Genomic DNA, 17,911 nt, shown 5'->3' with positions numbered 1-17,911 from the left:
TTATTCTGGTCAAAGGGGCGTGTTTTTTTTGTTTTTCCGCTTATTTCTCGAGAGATACAATGTCAATGTTGAGACCTTGAGATCACAATATTGCGATTCCGAAACAAAATAAGGCGAGTCCTTATCACAAACTGTTGCAAAGATATTTAATGTTTTACTAAACATGTCTAGTTTTGCGCCCGGCTTTAGTTAAAAGCCAAATTGCATTCTAAATTTAGTTAATAGACGCCAGACAGAAGAGGTCTGCACCTGATGCGCTCTGATGTTGCGGATAGTTGAGGATGTTGGCATCACGCGTGAGTGGTCCCAGGATGACCTAATAATAACCTAACACTTTGGCTGCCATGAAACGTGTTTAGACGTCATTGCCGGCCATGCTCAAGTTGCCGGAGGACGCTGTACAGCGTCCTTATATCAATATTTCAAAAATCTGCGATCGGATTCATATGTCCCCTCCGCTGGCCTGAGATCCACCAGGAGGACCCACTGAGCTCTCTGGCGGTTCAGGAGCGCCATCTGGTCGCTTAAACAGGAAGTGGCATAGAAGTTGTGCTGGACGTCCGTATTACTTCCGGGCACTCGCTATAGGTCCCGGCATTCTAGCTTGTCACAATACACAGTGATCGATTGCCAATAACTCGATAAACAACATGATTTTGACGTATATACCATTATACAAGCTGGAGATGGACCGGGTAAATCTACATCCCATAATGATAAGATTTCTACTCTACGATGATCGCCCAACGGCGCGCGGAGACTGGGGTGAGTTTTAGCGTGTAACGTTACCGTCTTCGATACTAACTGCTATTATCAACATTTGACCCACATTAGATGATTGGTATAACGCTGCCCACGGAATTATAAACGCCCCCTAGCCCATCCGGTCAACATCAGATGACGTGTAGTAACTTCTAGAAGTACGTCTAGTTGGAATTTTTTATATCGCGCTGATTGCCATAAAACTGTATTGCATCATCAATATAATGCATTTGGGGCTATAGATCACGTTCTGGAGAAAGCTGCAGAAAGAGATGAAAACATACTTATACATTAGACCATACTTTACTATGAATATGTGAATGAAAAAGTTTAACGTTGCTACACAATGAACAATACATATAGGACTTTGAATGGGCCCTAATAACGGCAATGTAGCAATAGAATTTAAAAAGTTATAGCCATGCAAAGAAGGGGTACTTCTCCATAGACAAATAGAGCCGGCAACCTATGGTATATCATGAATTTAACCCAAGGCAACCAAAGTGTTTAATTAACATTATTAATTGAATAGTTAATGTACAGGAATTACAGGAACATTTGAATATGTGAGTTACGTGAATATAGCTTGCCCGTGGACACAGACATTCATACGCAATTACGCATTAACAGCTCCGTCTTTTAATACACACTTATATCATACAGTAATGTTAAATAAGATATTGAACGATGAAGGATGAAGTTACAAATGAAAAGGGGCAAAAGCACTTACTCTTTGACAATTCTACAGCACAATGGGTTTGTCCGCTTCAATAAGACTCACTACATTAGGTATAATAATTACAACAATTGCATTGGTACTGTTCACATGTGTGGTGCCGTCACAGTCATATATAAAAGGATACAGTTTGAATGACCTATAGAGAAACACATCGTTTCTCAATCGTCGCTCGGTACCGCTATGATATTTGAGATATCGGCTTTAGACAGACAGACACTTGCACTTCCCCAAAAGAGAGAAAAAGAGAGAGAGAGAGGGAGAGAGAGAGGGAGAGACAGACAGATAGAGAGAGGGAGAGAGAGAGAGGCTCTCATATGGTGCAACTCGTCTCAGATCTCTCCTCTGTCTCTTGTCTCTGCATTTACACAGTCGCGAGTCAAGCCGCTCACTCACATGCACACGCGTGCTCTCGGAGCGATCTCTCCTCTCTCTCTCTCCCTCTATCTCTCTCTCCCTTTCTATCTCTCTCTCTCTCTCCCTCGCTCATTCTCTCTCTCGCTCCCTCTCTATCAGCACTCACGTCAACCTGATGCAAAATATCACACACGCGCACACTCCCACGCGTATTCCGATCCGTGCAATAATATTCACGGGGGTATATATTGTCATTTGAAACAAGTTACCAATGCATTGTCCCGCGGCATAATTAATAAAAAATGAATTAGTCCTCTCCATCTCCCCCAATCTGCCAGTACGCAGTGCAGTGCAGTGGGTGACTGTCACTCAAAGCGCATTGCGAGTATGGGCGGAGCATGGAATCTTGAAGGGGAGAAAGTGCTGCTCTACAGTACTTGATTAGAAATACAAAACAATGAATTTTTTTGAAAAACAAACCTTACAGATGTGTTGCAGAGACTCACAGGAATTGTGTAAAATTGCCCAAATAGTGAAAGAAATAGTAAGATAGGTCCCCTTTAATGTGTACTGGAGACAATTGAGATGTTTCCTTAAAAGGCGTAGTGGACACATTTGAGATGTTTCTTTACTAGGCGTAGTGGACACATTTGAGATAGTTCTTATAGAAATGCAGCCGCAGTTTCATCTCTTGTTCGGCTGCTCCTGGTGGATGTCTGAAGGAGTCATAGAGATGTCCCCCCCCATCTTTTCTTTGATGGCCAATGGAGATGCCATCACAACTGGCAACGAGGAAGGTTCCTAGACCATCCATGAATAACTCTGTCAACACACAGATAGATAGATTTAGGAACTCATTCGAACATGAATAAAGTATAAGGCCGAATTAAGGCCGCTAATTTCTTCTTATTGTCAACATGGCCTACAAAAAGACGAAAACCAACATTGCATTTCTTCTACTTACAAATATGGCCCATCCAGTCAACAGCAGATTATAGCTCATATTCAGAAGTCATAGAACTCCCTTGTTTTCCAAAAAAAACGTTTTGTATAATTCATGCACAGCTTTTACCGGAATTACTTTATAAAGTAACTGCTATGGTGTGAAGTGATGTTGCTTGTGTTCATTGCAGTGATGAATTATACCGACCAAAACAAAAGGTATGGCTCTGTGACTTGTTTTAATGGTTTCTGGAAAACTATGACTTCTGGATATGAGCTATAATCTGGTGTTGGCTGGACGGATCATTGATTGATTGATTGATTGATTGATTGAAGAATGGGTACAATACAGTACGGCTCAATACATACAATTGTTAAGACCAGAGAAAGACTTTCGTCTTGTTTACATCAGGGTCCCCCATTTTCAATTCATAATGACATTCATGACATACACAACATAGATATATATCATGACATTTATGACATACATGACATACAGATATACAGTAGTTACATTTGTGACATACAAGATATGCAAATATACAGTACTATTAAACAGAGATCCTAACAGAAAATATATACATACGAGCGGGAGGAAACTGTACATTAGGAGGGGGTGGTGGGTGGGAGGGGGTGTTTGGACATTTACCGGGCCAGTTTCGAATTGCAGCCTCCCATAGGTGCTCTTTGAGAGCGGTTTTGAAGGTGGGTAGGGATTCAAATTTTTTTATGGCTGTGGGTAGGGCGTTCCACGTTGATGTGGCATAATTGCAAAACGTGTTTAGTCCCTTGTTTGAGCCGAATCTGGGTTGAACATGATTTGTGGAACTCCCTCTGGTGTTGTGGTCGTGGTATTCACTGACCTTTGGGAAGTATTTCGACATGTTAATGGACGGCACGGAAGTGGTCACTTCCCGGAAGGGGCGTGGCACTCAATGTGTTAATGCCATTTAGTAGTTGGCTCCACCAACCTGAATGATCATTTAATACCCTTTACTAGTTGACTCCTCCCACCTGCATGACCCTTTAATACCCTTTAATAGTTGGATCATACTACCTGAAAGATACTTTAATACCATTTACTAGTTGGCTCCTCCCACCTGAATGATCCTTTAATAACATTTTCCAGTTGGCTCCTCCCACCCGAAAGCTCCTTTAATACCATTTACCAGTTGGCTCCACCCACCTGAATTATCCTTTAACACATTGTCTGCCAGGCATTGTGCCCATATTTGTGCCCTCTCTGCCAGCGCTGTAAGCCTATGGAGTGGCTCTCCTTCTTTGCAGGGCTATAACTTTTTAAATATTATAGCTATATCAACATTACTATGGCCCATTCAACATCGGGTATCTATCGTTCCGGATGTGGGAACGTTATATTTTTCCATTCATACATTGTCGTGTTAGTACCCTCGTGAATATAAGTATGTTTTTAGAGTGTATAGCAGTAATTCCTAAAACGCGAGTTATAGGCCCCGACGGATATGATACATTTTCGATTGGCGTTTTGTTCCTATACACGCTATATTAAAAAAATTCAAATGTATATGATCGGTATACATTATGCTTCATCATGCGTGAAGGAAAGGGGGGGGGGGGGGTCGTTTATAATTCCTTGATTGTCAGTAACGGCTTTTTTTAGTATGGGTTGATAAGTTGATCAGATGGATTGCAGTGAAATAAATAAACAATCGAGCTGAAAATAACGTTAGATTCCTCTTACCGTTCGCCGATGAGTCTGGAGGAAAAAATTCCAATTATTCAATGTCAATCTGCTAGATCCATTTTCCGTTTGTATGACGCAATAAACGCGGAAATCATATTGATTCTTGCGTTTCGAAAGCTATCCAATGCACTCAAGTGTGTATCTAGACCCACGTTACAATATATCTCTGGCGGAGGATTTTCCCCGATGCACCGAGCGCCACTTCCGGTTTGGCGTGGAGTGTAACTCACCCGAAATCCACCAGGGGGCGGTATTGAGGCGTTGCAATATCAGACAGGGTCCAACTGCGTCCCGGAGGGAGGCTGGATGAATTATAAATGCCATGGCGATCCCAAATATCGATCCCAAAAACGAGTTTACTCGCTGTTGGCGCACAATGTCTTAATACCATTTACTAGTTGGCTCCACCCACATGAAAGATACTTTGATACCATTTACTAGGTGGCTCCACCCACCTGAATTATCCTTTAATACCATTTACTAGTTGGCTCCACCCACCTGAATTATCCTTTAATACCATTTACTAGTGGGCTCCACCCATGTGAAAGATACTTTGATACCATTTACTAGTTGGCTCCACCCACCTGAATTATCCTTTAATACCATTTACTAGTTGGCTCCAGTCACCTGAATTATCCTTTAATACTAGGGATGCACCAATATGAAAATGTGCGGCCAATACCGATAGTTCAACTAACACAATCGGCCGATACCGATATTTGTATTGATGAATTGAAAATGGAGGAGCCTTATGTAAACAAGCTGAAAGTATTTTTCTGGTCTTCATTCTCCAGTCTTAGCAGTTGTTGTATTGAGTTGCACTGTATTGTACTCAATCAATCAATTAGACAAATGTATAGAAAAGCTTTTATTATAACATTCTTTCATATAACAAAAAAATATATAATTATTTTTAAGAAAACGTTTTAGCCCTATGCTGGACTATTATTTTAGGCATGGCAACAAATAAAATAATAATAATAAAATGAATAAAATATTAAATAAATAAATAGGCTACACGTCTCTCTTTTTGTGTTACAAATTGTGCTCACCGATATGAACATAGGTCTCTTTACTTACTTAAAAAAGGAAACATCAAGAAATATGTTTATGGTATTCCACCATGCCATGTGTGTTTTATTTTATAATGCTCATGATTATTGCTGAAGTCTGAGGCATACAATACCCACTGGCTTTCATAACCTAACAGACTAACTTGACTAAAAAGACTAAAAAGTTTATGAGTTTTAAGAGTTTAAGAGACAGCACTCACTGTATCTCTCTCAGACAAAGCCCCATGTTCTCCAGTGTTATCCCATAAGTTTGCGATGCATGTGTCGTGTCAGGTACAACAGAACAATTTTGATTGACAGTCGATTCTGCCAATTACGTCACAGCGCTTGCACCCACCTCTGCCTTTCTTACCACCAATCGGCAAGCGCTTATTCGTTTTTTTTTTTACTTCCGGGAAGTCCGCCATTGATCTACACGAGAGCTAATAACGCTAGCTCCCCGCCTCCCACGAGTAGGCTACCAGTGCTCCGCAGGAGGACCAAACGAGGCATAATAATTTTACTGAAAAGAATGTTATAATAAAAGCTTTTCTATACATTTGTCTGATTGAAAACTTTATTAACAGATTGCAGAATGGGTACAATTCAGTACGGGCTCTCTGAGCAAAGGAAGGAACTGAGAGATATGAATGAGCAACAATGCTTGCTACAGTATGGTCGGGTAAATATGCTGATATTGAACGTGTAACTATATGTAACGTTAATGCCACAAAACGAATGCCTTTGTTAATCATAAGTAACGTTGATGCAGTAGCGTGTGTGTGGGGGGGAGAGGGTTGTGCACTGCAGTTCGCTTGACTGAAACCCCATGGTTTGAACATGTGGACTGGACACCACGTTAGCTTAACATTACATGTATGATGTGAGAAGAACGAATAATCTAATTCAGATTCAGCTAGTGCCAGAATGCTTGTGACAGTTTGCAGAACGACGGAGGAGTAGGCAGGGTTTTAGTGTTGTTTTAATTTTTTCAAAATTTGAACGTGTGGACCAGATTGACACGACACAAATGTACAGATATTTATCGGCCACTGCCATATGCAAATTTGAGCTTATCGGCCGAAAGGCCGATGGCAGTCAACAAGGCACTTATCGGCCGATACCGATACCCGACCGATATATCGGTGCACCCCTATTTAATACCATTTACTAGTTGGCTCCACCCACCTGAATTATCCTTTAATATTAATACCATTTACTAGTTGGCTCCACCCACCTGAATTATCCTTTAATATCATTTACTAGTTGGCTCCACGCACCTGAATTATCCTTTCAATACCATTTACCAGTTGGCTCCACCCACCTGAAAGATCCTTTAACCCTTGGGGGTTGGCCCTCCTGTTTGCATCTGCATGCGGGTGAACAAATCGCTGAGAGCATTCCTCAGAAACTAAAGCATTTCAGAAATCGGTCAAAATAGAAAAATGGCATTTTTGAGTGCTTTGAATTGTTTTTCTTTTCTTTTTTTTCTACTTTTTCTCCCCATTTAAAAAATGTTCTACCCTCCCCTGTCTCAAACGTTGTTAGACCATGCCTCCCACTGGTCGGCTGCAATGTGGACCAAGCCTTGCATTGTAATACGACTTGTAAATAGGCTTAATTCTTGCTATATTGCATGGCTGTAATCTCCACTACAATTTTCTAAGGGACTTCGAAAGGGGTGTGTTCTGCGTGTGCTCAGTGTGTGTGTGTCTCTCTCTCTACGTATCTGGACAACACAGCATTAGCGTTCGCAGCAATCAATCGTATTGGAGAATTCTGTGTTAACGGCGAAGAGGACAGGTATTAGGCCATTATTATTATTATTTTGTCTCAGTCTCAATAAAGACTAGAGCCGGCGAACGAAAGCGAGAGTGAATCCAACGATGACGTCGCCTAGCTAATATCTGTGTGCAGCACTAAGTAACTCCCTCACCTGCAATGGCCAGTCAGACTTGGATGGAAAAGAACTTGCATATGAATTGTCTTTCATTCTTTCAAAGCCCTGAACTGAGATTTGGTTAGAATGTTACCAGAATGTTTCATAGATTGAAAACTATCGGCTCAAATTTTACAATTGGTGGCTTATTTTGAAGGTATGCACCTGTAGTTTCATATTATGTAAAAAAAGATAAATGTGAAAATCCCCAGAAAGGGTTTTAATTAATACCATTTACTAGTTGGCTCCACCCACATGAAAGATACTTTGGTACCATTTACTAGTTGGCTCCACCCACCTGAATGAGCAATTCTCTGTAGCTGGGGGTCAAACCCCACACTGCGCACAGTGTCGGTACGACCCAGGAAGAAGTTGACTACTCCACCAGCCAAAAAGCATTTGGGGAAACCAGGCAGCGTGTGGAACCTTCCGTGTGACTTCCTCTTCAAACAGCCTCCCACCTCTGGATCTCCTTCCTCATATTCCATCGAAAAGTAGAACCTGTTTCCAGCTACAGAACCCCCTACCTGAGGAAGAGAGAAAGAGAGAGGGGGATGGAGAGACAGAGACTTGGGTCTATATACAGTAGACTTGGATCTATATAAAGTAGACTAGGGTCTATATACAGTAGACTAGGGTCTATATACAGTAGACTAGGGTCTATATACAGTAGACTTGTGTATAAAGTAGACTATAGGGACTATATAACATAGACTACTGTAGGGTATATATACAGTAGACTAGGGTCTATATACAGTAGACTAGGGTGTATACAGTAGACTAGGGTCTATATACAGTAGACTAGGGTCTATATACAGTAGACTTGTATATAAAGTAGACTAGGGTATATATAATGTAGACTATAGGGTCTATATACAGTAGACTAGGGTCTATATACAGTAGACTAGGGTCTATATACAGTAGACTAGGGTCTATATACAGTAGACTAGGGTCTATGGGTGTCTTTCTCACCATATCTAGTTCTGGTGTGGCTTCCATAACCTCCACCATCTTCTCTATCTTGGTGTCTGCAGTAAACAGGAAGTCATCATCCACCCACAGGAAGTACTTGGTGGTAACCTGGGATATGGCCAGGTTTCTGCCAGCGAACCAGCCCTGAGGGAGGAATGACGTTTCCAGGTTAATAGGGTGTCTTGGTTTTTAACATGTTAGTCAGGCAAGTGCTACCGGAGTCTGTACAGAGAGACTCAAAAGGAGCTTCTATCCCCAGGCCATCAGGAGGCTCAATGACTCTATGCAACCCTAACCCATCCATCTACATTCATTGTACACACATCCACATGCACACACTCACTTTAAATATTAACTTTAGACACTTAAACACTACACCATATTTTATCTATTTATTACTAAAATATTTGCACTACCTCTCTACCTCATTTTAGCATTTTGTACTTTGTTTGTAGTTTTGTATATTTTGTATAGTGTTTGGTCTATTATTTTTACCTTTTTACTGTATGAAGCAGAATCTTAGGGGGCTCATACAGAACCAAGCATTTCACATGTACCTTATGTGACAAATAAAACTTTCTATTCTATTCCTATTCAGCAGGACTGGCCTCGTAGCATAAACATGGTACCATCTCTGTGTTGGAATTTTTGTTAGACAGAATAGTCTTGTTGCCACTCAGGCACTCTTTAATGTTGATCAGTAGAGTCATTTCTCATCATCATCATCATCAACATCATCATCATCATCATCATCATCATCATCATCATCATCATCATCATCATCATCATCATCATCATCATCATCATCATCATCATCATTTATTTTATTTGTACATGGAATTACCACAGTCCAACAGTACATATTAATATAATTCACCAAATTCCATGGCCGAAAGGAACAGGCTATAACAGACAGACCAAACAGAATATACCCATTTTGCAAAAATGGAAACATCAACACAACTCAATTAAATCAACATAAATAAACCCATTTTGTGTATCTATCAGTCGGGCTCCTCCCGGGTGGCAAGCTGGTCCTTCACAGCCTCGCTGAGGCCCCTCCGGAAAGTGACGCGAAGCGACTGGTCGTTCCAACCGCTTTCAGCTGCGGCCAGCCTGAACTCCACTGAGTAGTCCATGACACTGCCACTGCCCTGCTGGATACTGCTCAGCCGAACACCAGGGTCCTGGCCACAGGCTGGGTGGTGGAATACTTTATGAAGTTCTGCCACAAATTCTCCGTAGGAGCAACAGAAGCTGGCCCTCATGGACCAGGAAGCAGTGACCCACTGTGCTGCTCGGTTTGTCAAGTAAACGAGCAGGTTTGTCACGTAATCGACCCGGGCAGCCTCTGTCGTAAACATGCTGGGTTGGTGAATGAAGACCAGCTCACACTACATGATGAATGTAGCACAGGTCTCAAAGTTGCCATCAAACGGTTGGAGAGATGAGGCTCTCGGGGAGCTGGGTTAAGAGGCACGGGGTCAGATGGTGCGGCATACAAGGAGGGTGGGTTAACTTGTCTAAGCACGGTACGCCGGTCATAAGCCCTCTGGCCCGGCCTTCCACCTGTGTAAAGGGCAGATAGGCCTTGCTCAGGCCCTTGACACCCGACACCGCCTGTTCTTTAGTGACATAAGGGTTGATTGGGGGAAAAACCCGGACACAGCAGGCCCTGCCCTCTGCCCGGGTCCCCTCTGAAAGAATCCCCCACCATGCCAACGGGGACAGGCATTGGCAGGGGCACAGGGAATGGGACCCCGTTGGCTGCGGCCACAGCCGCCATAATACAGGGGAAGACGAGCAGTAACCTTGACTGCTGTCTGAACTCCTCCGAGAATACGTCCCGCGGGGCCGGGGTAATTAACCCTGGCGCGCCGAGCGGGGGTAAAATTCGGGGGTCCCCAGTCTGCCTAGACGGAGACACACCAGGAAAGACCCATGGGACTTCCCCCTGGCCCGGGAGTGGCTCTCCTCGTGGGGCCGGGGTAATTAGCCCCGGCATGCCAAACAGGGGGTTGTATTCCACCTCTACAGACTGCTCGCTGCCCATGCCTCCCGATTGCTCTGTGCGATGAGCGAAGGTTTCGACGCCACCCGACACAGCGCCGGGGGTCCCTCTCCCGCGAGGCGACCTCGCTGTGAACGCGGGGCGGCTAGAGCCTTCCACCGACCGCCGCAAGCCTTGCGGAGAAGTATCCAGCGATCTTCCGGAGAAGTATTGCCGGTCCGAGGACACTCCACGACGAGTGGCGGACGACAAGCGTTTTTTTTGTGATACAAAAGCCTCTGTTCCTCTCCTTCTTTTAATGGAAACCCTGTGTGGGGATTTAGTTAATTTTTTATTGAGAATTTTCTGTTTGTCTTTTCTGTTTATTTTAATTCTTTCTTTGTTTTGTTTCTTGTTTGTTACTGTAACATCCCACCCATCCATGGACTGTTCTCCCCTGCTCTACCTCCCCTAGTCCTTGTATGTGTGTTTCTCATCTCTCTGTCCCTTAGTGTTCTATCCCTTCTCTCTCTATTGCTCTCTCTCTCTCTCCCCTTCTCTCTCTTGTTCTTCTTTAAGTGTTACTCTTCTTGTCTTGTATTAGGTTAACTGTTTAGTCTTAGTCTTTGTAGTTACTGTCTGTTATTATCTTCTCCGTTTAGTGTATGTAGTTTGCTTGTGTTGTCCCAGTGTCTGGTGTTTGTCTTGTCATCCATAGTTGTAGTTAATTGTGTTGTTGCTTGTAGTTCTTTGTCAGTCTGTTTCCCCTCCCAGGTGTTTCTTCTTTGTCATTTGTTCCTGTTTATTTGAGTTCCTTGTTTCCTGTTATCTGTGTCGGCCCATTATCTCTGCTATTCTGTCGATGTTGCGCTGTCCTTGTTTCACGTTCCAAGTTCAAGTTTCAAGTTCAAGTTTCTTTATTAGTTGTCATACAGAAGTACAGAATACTTTTATACAAAATGCTTCTTTCTGTTACGCTCCAGAGACTGTGCTAGACAAAAAAGATAAGTATAAAATAAAATAAGTATAGCAGTATAAAATAGAAGTCACATACGTAGACACAAGTGTTCAATATGTACATATGTACAATGTTCAATGCAAAGTAGAAGTAACTGAGTTACCATACAATATAATATACTAATATACAATATACTATATAGTGCAAAGCAGAAATGGGATGAGGTACAATTTAGGTACAATTTACAGTAAGGTGTACTGAGGTATGGGTTGTAATGCAAATTCTTTGCCAATAAATATAAAGTGTGTTTAGGTGTTCTAAAGTGTGTAAGTGGGTGCTGCATTGAGTTGTTTGTTTAAAGTGAGTGTGTGCGTGTGGATGTGTGTGCTGTTCCATGTTTCAAGTAAGTGGTCTTAGATGTTAGTATTTAGAGTTAGTCATTGTGTTTTCCCCTCTTCCAGTTGTTACTGAGAGGTTTTTATTGTTTATTTAAAAATGTTCTCTTGTTCTGTTTATTATTCTTGTTCATTAACACAATGGCCGCCAACAACGAGTCAACTCATTATAGCCTGCCAATCGAATTCTGCCAACAACGAGTATACTTGTTGTTGGATCGTTATTTCTTTTATTCGCTATTTCCATTCATAATTCATCCTGCTGTGCTGTGTAAATGTGTGGCACTGTGTCTGCGATTGCAGCGGTCCGATACTGCCGCCTGGTGGTATGCGGCCGATGTTGCACTTACTTTCTGAAGGAAGTATGATTCTGTGCGTCATTGAATGCCTTCCGGGCGGAGTTATCTTGTAACGTGGATCAAGATATACACTCGACCGCATTGAATCACCTTCAGGACGCCAGAATCATTATGCTTTTGGGGGTTATGGCGTGGGCCAAATGGACATACGATCTAGCAGATGGCAATCAAATAATTGGAATATTGGGTGGTCGGATGGCGTAGCGGAGATTGCGCTCGTCACTAATGCAAGAGGCTGCGGTCTCGACTGCCGGAGTCAGCATTGCCTGCGGCTTGGGCCGATCGTCATACTAACTCGTTTGGCTGAGTTAGCGGGAGGGAAGTCGAGGGTGGAAATCTGGCGTTGTGAACAGCGACGCCTACAGGTCAAGTCTGGGCGCCTGCTCAGCGAAAGGCAGGAAATGGTGAAGGCAGCGGGACCTCCCACGCGTTACGCTTCACCAATGAGAGTCCTCGCTGCCAGGTGAAAAAAGAGCCACTGGCTGTCTCCACATGTGTCGGAGGAAGCATGTGGGAAGATTGACAAGCTAAAAGCAATTGGTTTTGATAGTCTATCAGTGAGCTGGATGCAATCCTACCTTGAGGGGAGGGAACAGATGGTGGAGGTAAACGGTACCCTATCCCCCCCCCCCTCCCAGTGAGCTGTGGTGTTCCACAAGGAAGCATACTAGGACCGCTACTGTTCCTAATTTATGCAAATGACATGTCGTCAGCTTGTGACTGCAACTTGTTCCTGTTTGCGGATGATTCAGCCCTGCTGGTCTCTGACAAGAACAAGTTACAGGTTGAAAAAACCCTCAGCTCGGAACTAGGCAAAATCTGCATATGGCTCGCTGATAACAAACTATCATTACACATGGGCAAAACAGAGTCCATGCTCTTCGGTTCAAATAACAAACTCAGCAAGACCGACGGCTTCTCAGTTACAGTGGATGACAATATTGTCACAAGGAAAGATGAAATTACCTACCTGGGTTCCATCCTAGAGGCTAATCTTTCCTGCGACAAAATGGCATCCAATGTAATAAAAAAAAGTCAACCAACGAACTCGATTCTTGTACCGGATCTCCTCTCTGGTAAACAAGAATACCCTGAAGACTCTAGCAGGAGCACTCATTCAGGGGTACTACGACTATGCTTGCACCTCATGGTACCAAAGCACCTCAAAGGCGCTAAAAACAAAATTACAAACATCTCAAAACAAACTGGTCAGACTACTGCTTGACCTTACTCCTAGAACCCACCTCACCCCTGCCCACTTTGACAACCTATAGGATGGCTTAGAGTAGACGACAGAGTACAGCAACTTGCAATGGGCCTGGTCTACAAGATACACTACACGACCAAGGTACCCATGTACATGTCAAAATACTTCCCAAAGGTCAGTGAATACCACGATCACAACACCAGAGGGAGCTCCACAAATCATGTTAAACCCAGATTCGGCTCAAACAAGGGACTAAACACGTTTAGCAATTATGCCACATCAATGTGGAACGCCCTACCCACAGCTGTAAAGGAATGTGGATCACTACCCACTTTCAAAACCACTCTCAAAGAACACCTACGGGAGACTGCAATTCGAAACTGGCCCCTGTAAATGTCCTAACCCAACCCCCTCCAATGTACAGTAAATTACCTAGTATGGTTTTGTCAATATTCCAATGTACAGTTTTGCTTGTACAGTTGTACAGTGCCCCCCCCCCAACCCCTCCTGAGGTATGAATGTAGTGCAAATCGCTTTAATAATGGATAAATATAAAGTGTCTAAAGTGAGTAAAGTGAGTGGTAAGGTGAGTGTTTGTTTAAAGTGAGTGTGTACGTGTGGATGTGTGTGCAGTGAGTGTAGATGATGGGTTGTTACATAGTGTCATTGAGCATCCTGATGGCCATGCAGGGCCCAGGAGTTCAAAACTTGTAATCCCTATCTGATTGGATCAGATTCATTTCAACTCATTATGAATTGAAAATGGGGGACCCTGGTGTAAACACGATGAAATTCTTTCTCTGGTCTGCATCCCCTTAACAATTGTGTGTATTGAGCCGTACTGTACTGTACCCATTCTGCAATCTGTTCATTAAAATGTTCAATCAATCAATCAATCAATCAATAGTAGGGATGTCCGATATTATCGGCCGACCGATATTATCGGCCGATATCGGCAGTAAAATGTGATATCGGAAAATATCGGTATCGGTAAATTTTTTTATTTTTTTTTTACCTTTATTTACCCAGGCAAGCAAGTAAGAACCAATTCTTATTTTATTTATTGTCAAAAGTATGCATGTTGGTTTAATTCAACAACTTGTATGTTAATTTTAACTTTTTTAATGATCATATTTTGCACAGATAATGCTTACATTTAGAAAGCCTTTTGAATGCATCCAGTGAAATTATTAGTTACCTGAAATTATTCCGTTTTTTTGGGGGGAAACCCTGCATATATCGGTATCGGTTGATATCGGTATCGTATCGGTATCGGAAATTAAGAGTTGGACAATATCGGAATATCGGTATCGGTAAAAAAGCCAATATCGAGCATCCCTAATCAATAGGGATTACAAGTTTTGAACTCCTGGGCCCTGGGTATAGAAGCTCCTTCTGAGTCTCTCTATCTATGCCGGCCATGAGACTCCGGTAGGTGTTACACCACCACATTGTGACAGTTACATGTTTAGAATCAAATCAATTAAATTAAATACATTTTCCAATATTACAGTAATACACCAGATTTAAAGCATCAGCTGTGACCAGCACTGTTCACTCTTATAGAGTATAATACTGCACCACTCTGTCTCACTCTTATAGAGTAGAATACAATAGAATACTTAACTACTCTGTCTCACTCTTATAGAGTAGAATACAATAGAATACTGCACCACTCTGTCTCACTCTTATAGAGTATAATACAATAGAATACTTAACTACTCTGTCTCACTCTTATAGAGTAGAATACAATAGAATACTTAACTACTCTGTCTCACTCTTATAGAGTAGAATACAATAGAATACTTAACTACTCTGTCTCACTCTTATAGAGTAGAATACAATAGAATACTTAACTACTCTGTCTCACTCTTATAGAGTAGAATACAATAGAATACTTAACTACTCTGTCTCACTCTTATAGAGTAGAATACAATAGAATACTTAACTACTCTGTCTCACTCTTATAGAGTAGAATACAATAGAATACTTAACTACTCTGTTTCACTCTTATAGAGTAGAGTGGAATACAATAGAATACTTAACTACTCTGCATCACTCTTGTAGATTAGAATACAATATAATACTGAACTACTATGTCGCACTCTTATAGAGTAGAGTGGAATACAATAGAATACTTAACTACTCTGTCTCACTTGCACAAAGTAGAGTAGAATACAATAGAATATATAACTACTCTGGCTCACTCGTATAGAGTAGAATACAATAGAATATATAACTACTCTGCCTCACTCGTATAGAGTAGAATACAATAGAATACTGAACGACTGTGTCTCAATTTTATAGAGTGCAACAGAATAGAATAGAGGAACTCATCTTTACCTTTAATGGTGGCATGATGTTCTGCTCTATATTCTTGCCGGATACCTTTTCTGGCTTAATGCTGTCATCTGCTATGATGATCTTAATGTCTTTATAGAAACGCCGTATGCTTTGAATCAGCACATTCAGCTTGTTGTAACGAAGAAACGTCTTGGTGGTGATGGTCACCTGGGAGTTGATGTCTGAGAGAAAGAGAGAGAGAGAGAGAGAGAGAGAGAGAGAGAGAGAGAGAGAGATAGAGACAGACATAGAGAGATAGAGATACAGAGAGAGAGAGAGAGAGAGAGAGAGAGAGAGAGAGAGAGAGAGAGAGAGAGAGAGAGAGAGAGAGAGAGAGAGAGAGAGAGAGAGAGAGTGAGAGAGAGAGAGAGAGAGACAGAGGCCGCTTATTTAGGCCACCACTGCCCCTTGTAGAGGACAGAGAGACAGACTTTTTCCTATATCGTAGAAGAGGACAGACAGATTCGATATTTTCCTTTATCATAGAGGACAGATGGGCAGACAGACCTTTTCCTATATCGTAGAGGACAGGTAGGGACGGCTGCTTGATGACAATGGGGAAGACAGCCTCGTAGTTCTCAAACAGGAAGTGAGCTGAGGACAGAGTAAACAGGAAATGAGCTGAGGATAGAGTAACACAGGAAGTGAGCTGAGGACGGAGTAAACAGGAAGTGAGCTGAGGATAGAGTAAACAAGAAGTGAGCTGAGGAGGGAGTAAACAGGAAGTGAGCTGATGATAAAGTAAACAGGTAGTGAGCTGAGGACAGAGTAAACCGGAAGTGAGCTGATGACAGAGTAAACAGGAAGTGAGCTGAGGATAGAGTACATAGGAAGTGACCTGTGGACAGAGTAAACAAGAAATGAGCTGAGGAGGGAGTAAACAGGAAGTGAGCTGATGAGGGAGTAAACAGGAAGTGAGCTGAGGAGGAAGTAAACAGGAAGTGAGCTGAGGAGGGAGTAAACAAGAAGTGAGCTGAGGACAGAGTAAACAGGAAGTGAGTTGAGGATAGAGTAAACAGGAAGTGACCTGTGGACAGAGTAAACAAGAAGTGAGCTGAGGAGGGAGTAAACAGGAAGTGAGCTGAGGAGGGAGTAAACAGGAAGTGAGCTTAGGAGGGAATAAACAGGAAGTGAGCTGAGGACAGATCACATCATTCAACCTTTATTTCAATCTCGAAAAATCATTGAGGGACTGTCCCTCATTAACAATGATACCAAAATACAAAAGGACACAAGTCAAAAGAAACAAAAAGGAGTAGTAAAACAAGTACATACCTGTAATGAGGGTGAATGTAAGGTTACTGAGGTTACTATGGTTATGGATACATTTTAGGATGCTTTATAGTAAGTTCCATGGAGGCCAGAGTATAAAAGCTTTTCAATCTCTGGATCATGGCCCTTGAGTTTATACAATCATTAGAGTGAGTTTGGTATGGTCCATACATCTATACTAACATAGTGTAGATGCAATACAGGATGGTAACGTTATTTTCTTTTTAGAGCTTTATAGATAAACGAATACCCATGTATATCACTGTGGTGTGGGGATGGTTTAAGCAGCCAGACCTAATCAGACCTGGGAGCAGCCACACCTGCCCTGGGTCAAGTTAATTAAGACCTGGGAACAGCCACACCTGTCCTGGGTCAAGTTAATTAAGACCTGGGAACAGCCACACCTGCCCTGGCCTGGTCAAGTTAATTAAGACCTGGGAACAGCCACACCTGCCCTGGGTCAAGCTAATTAAGACCTGGGAACAGCCACACCTGCCCCGGGTCAAGCTAATTAAGACCTGGGAACAGCCACACCTGCCCTGGGTCAAGTTAATTAAGACCTGGGAACAGCCACACCTGCCCTGGGTCAAGTTAATTAAGACCTGGGAACAGCCACACCTGCAGCTGGGATGTATGCTTTGGTATAAAGCAGAATAAAGCAGTCTCCAGTATATACTCAGTAGATCGTACAGATTTAAACTACTAAGTCGTACCCAGGTCTCCAGTATGTACTCTGTAGATGGTGCTGGTGTAGGTGACTGTAGCCAGCAGGGCGTTGAGTTCCGCAAGGCTGTTGTGATTCAGGATCAGCTCCTTCTCACCATTACCTTTTGTTAGAAGGAGAAATAAGCAATCACTATCTTCACACATCACAACAACCCCGGTTTAACCTGTTTCAGTC

At 42.5% G+C, this 17,911-nt stretch overlaps 1 protein-coding gene across 1 annotated transcript in view; it reads right to left on the bottom strand.

The window, feature by feature from the left end:
- Nucleotides 1-1,229: 1,229 nt before the first annotated feature.
- Nucleotides 1,230-17,911, bottom strand: part of LOC311240090 (beta-1,4 N-acetylgalactosaminyltransferase 1-like) — a 35,461-nt gene continuing 18,779 nt past the window's right edge. Inside the window, exons 7-12 of the mRNA XM_084328617.1 lie at nucleotides 17,724-17,837; nucleotides 16,246-16,332; nucleotides 15,739-15,920; nucleotides 8,487-8,630; nucleotides 7,813-8,041; nucleotides 1,230-2,677 (exon numbers count right to left, since the gene is read on the bottom strand). Of these exons, the coding sequence (XP_084184743.1) occupies nucleotides 2,487-2,677; nucleotides 7,813-8,041; nucleotides 8,487-8,630; nucleotides 15,739-15,920; nucleotides 16,246-16,332; nucleotides 17,724-17,837 (947 nt within the window). The 3' untranslated portion in view covers nucleotides 1,230-2,486. The remainder of the gene's footprint in view (nucleotides 2,678-7,812; nucleotides 8,042-8,486; nucleotides 8,631-15,738; nucleotides 15,921-16,245; nucleotides 16,333-17,723; nucleotides 17,838-17,911) is intronic.

Source organism: Notolepis coatsorum, assembly GCF_963971535.1.
Source record: "Notolepis coatsorum genome assembly, chromosome: 14".
NCBI lineage: Eukaryota > Metazoa > Chordata > Actinopteri > Aulopiformes > Paralepididae > Notolepis > Notolepis coatsorum.
The sequence above is the reverse complement of the archived record's forward strand: the minus strand, read 5'-3'. Positions and strand labels throughout refer to the sequence as shown.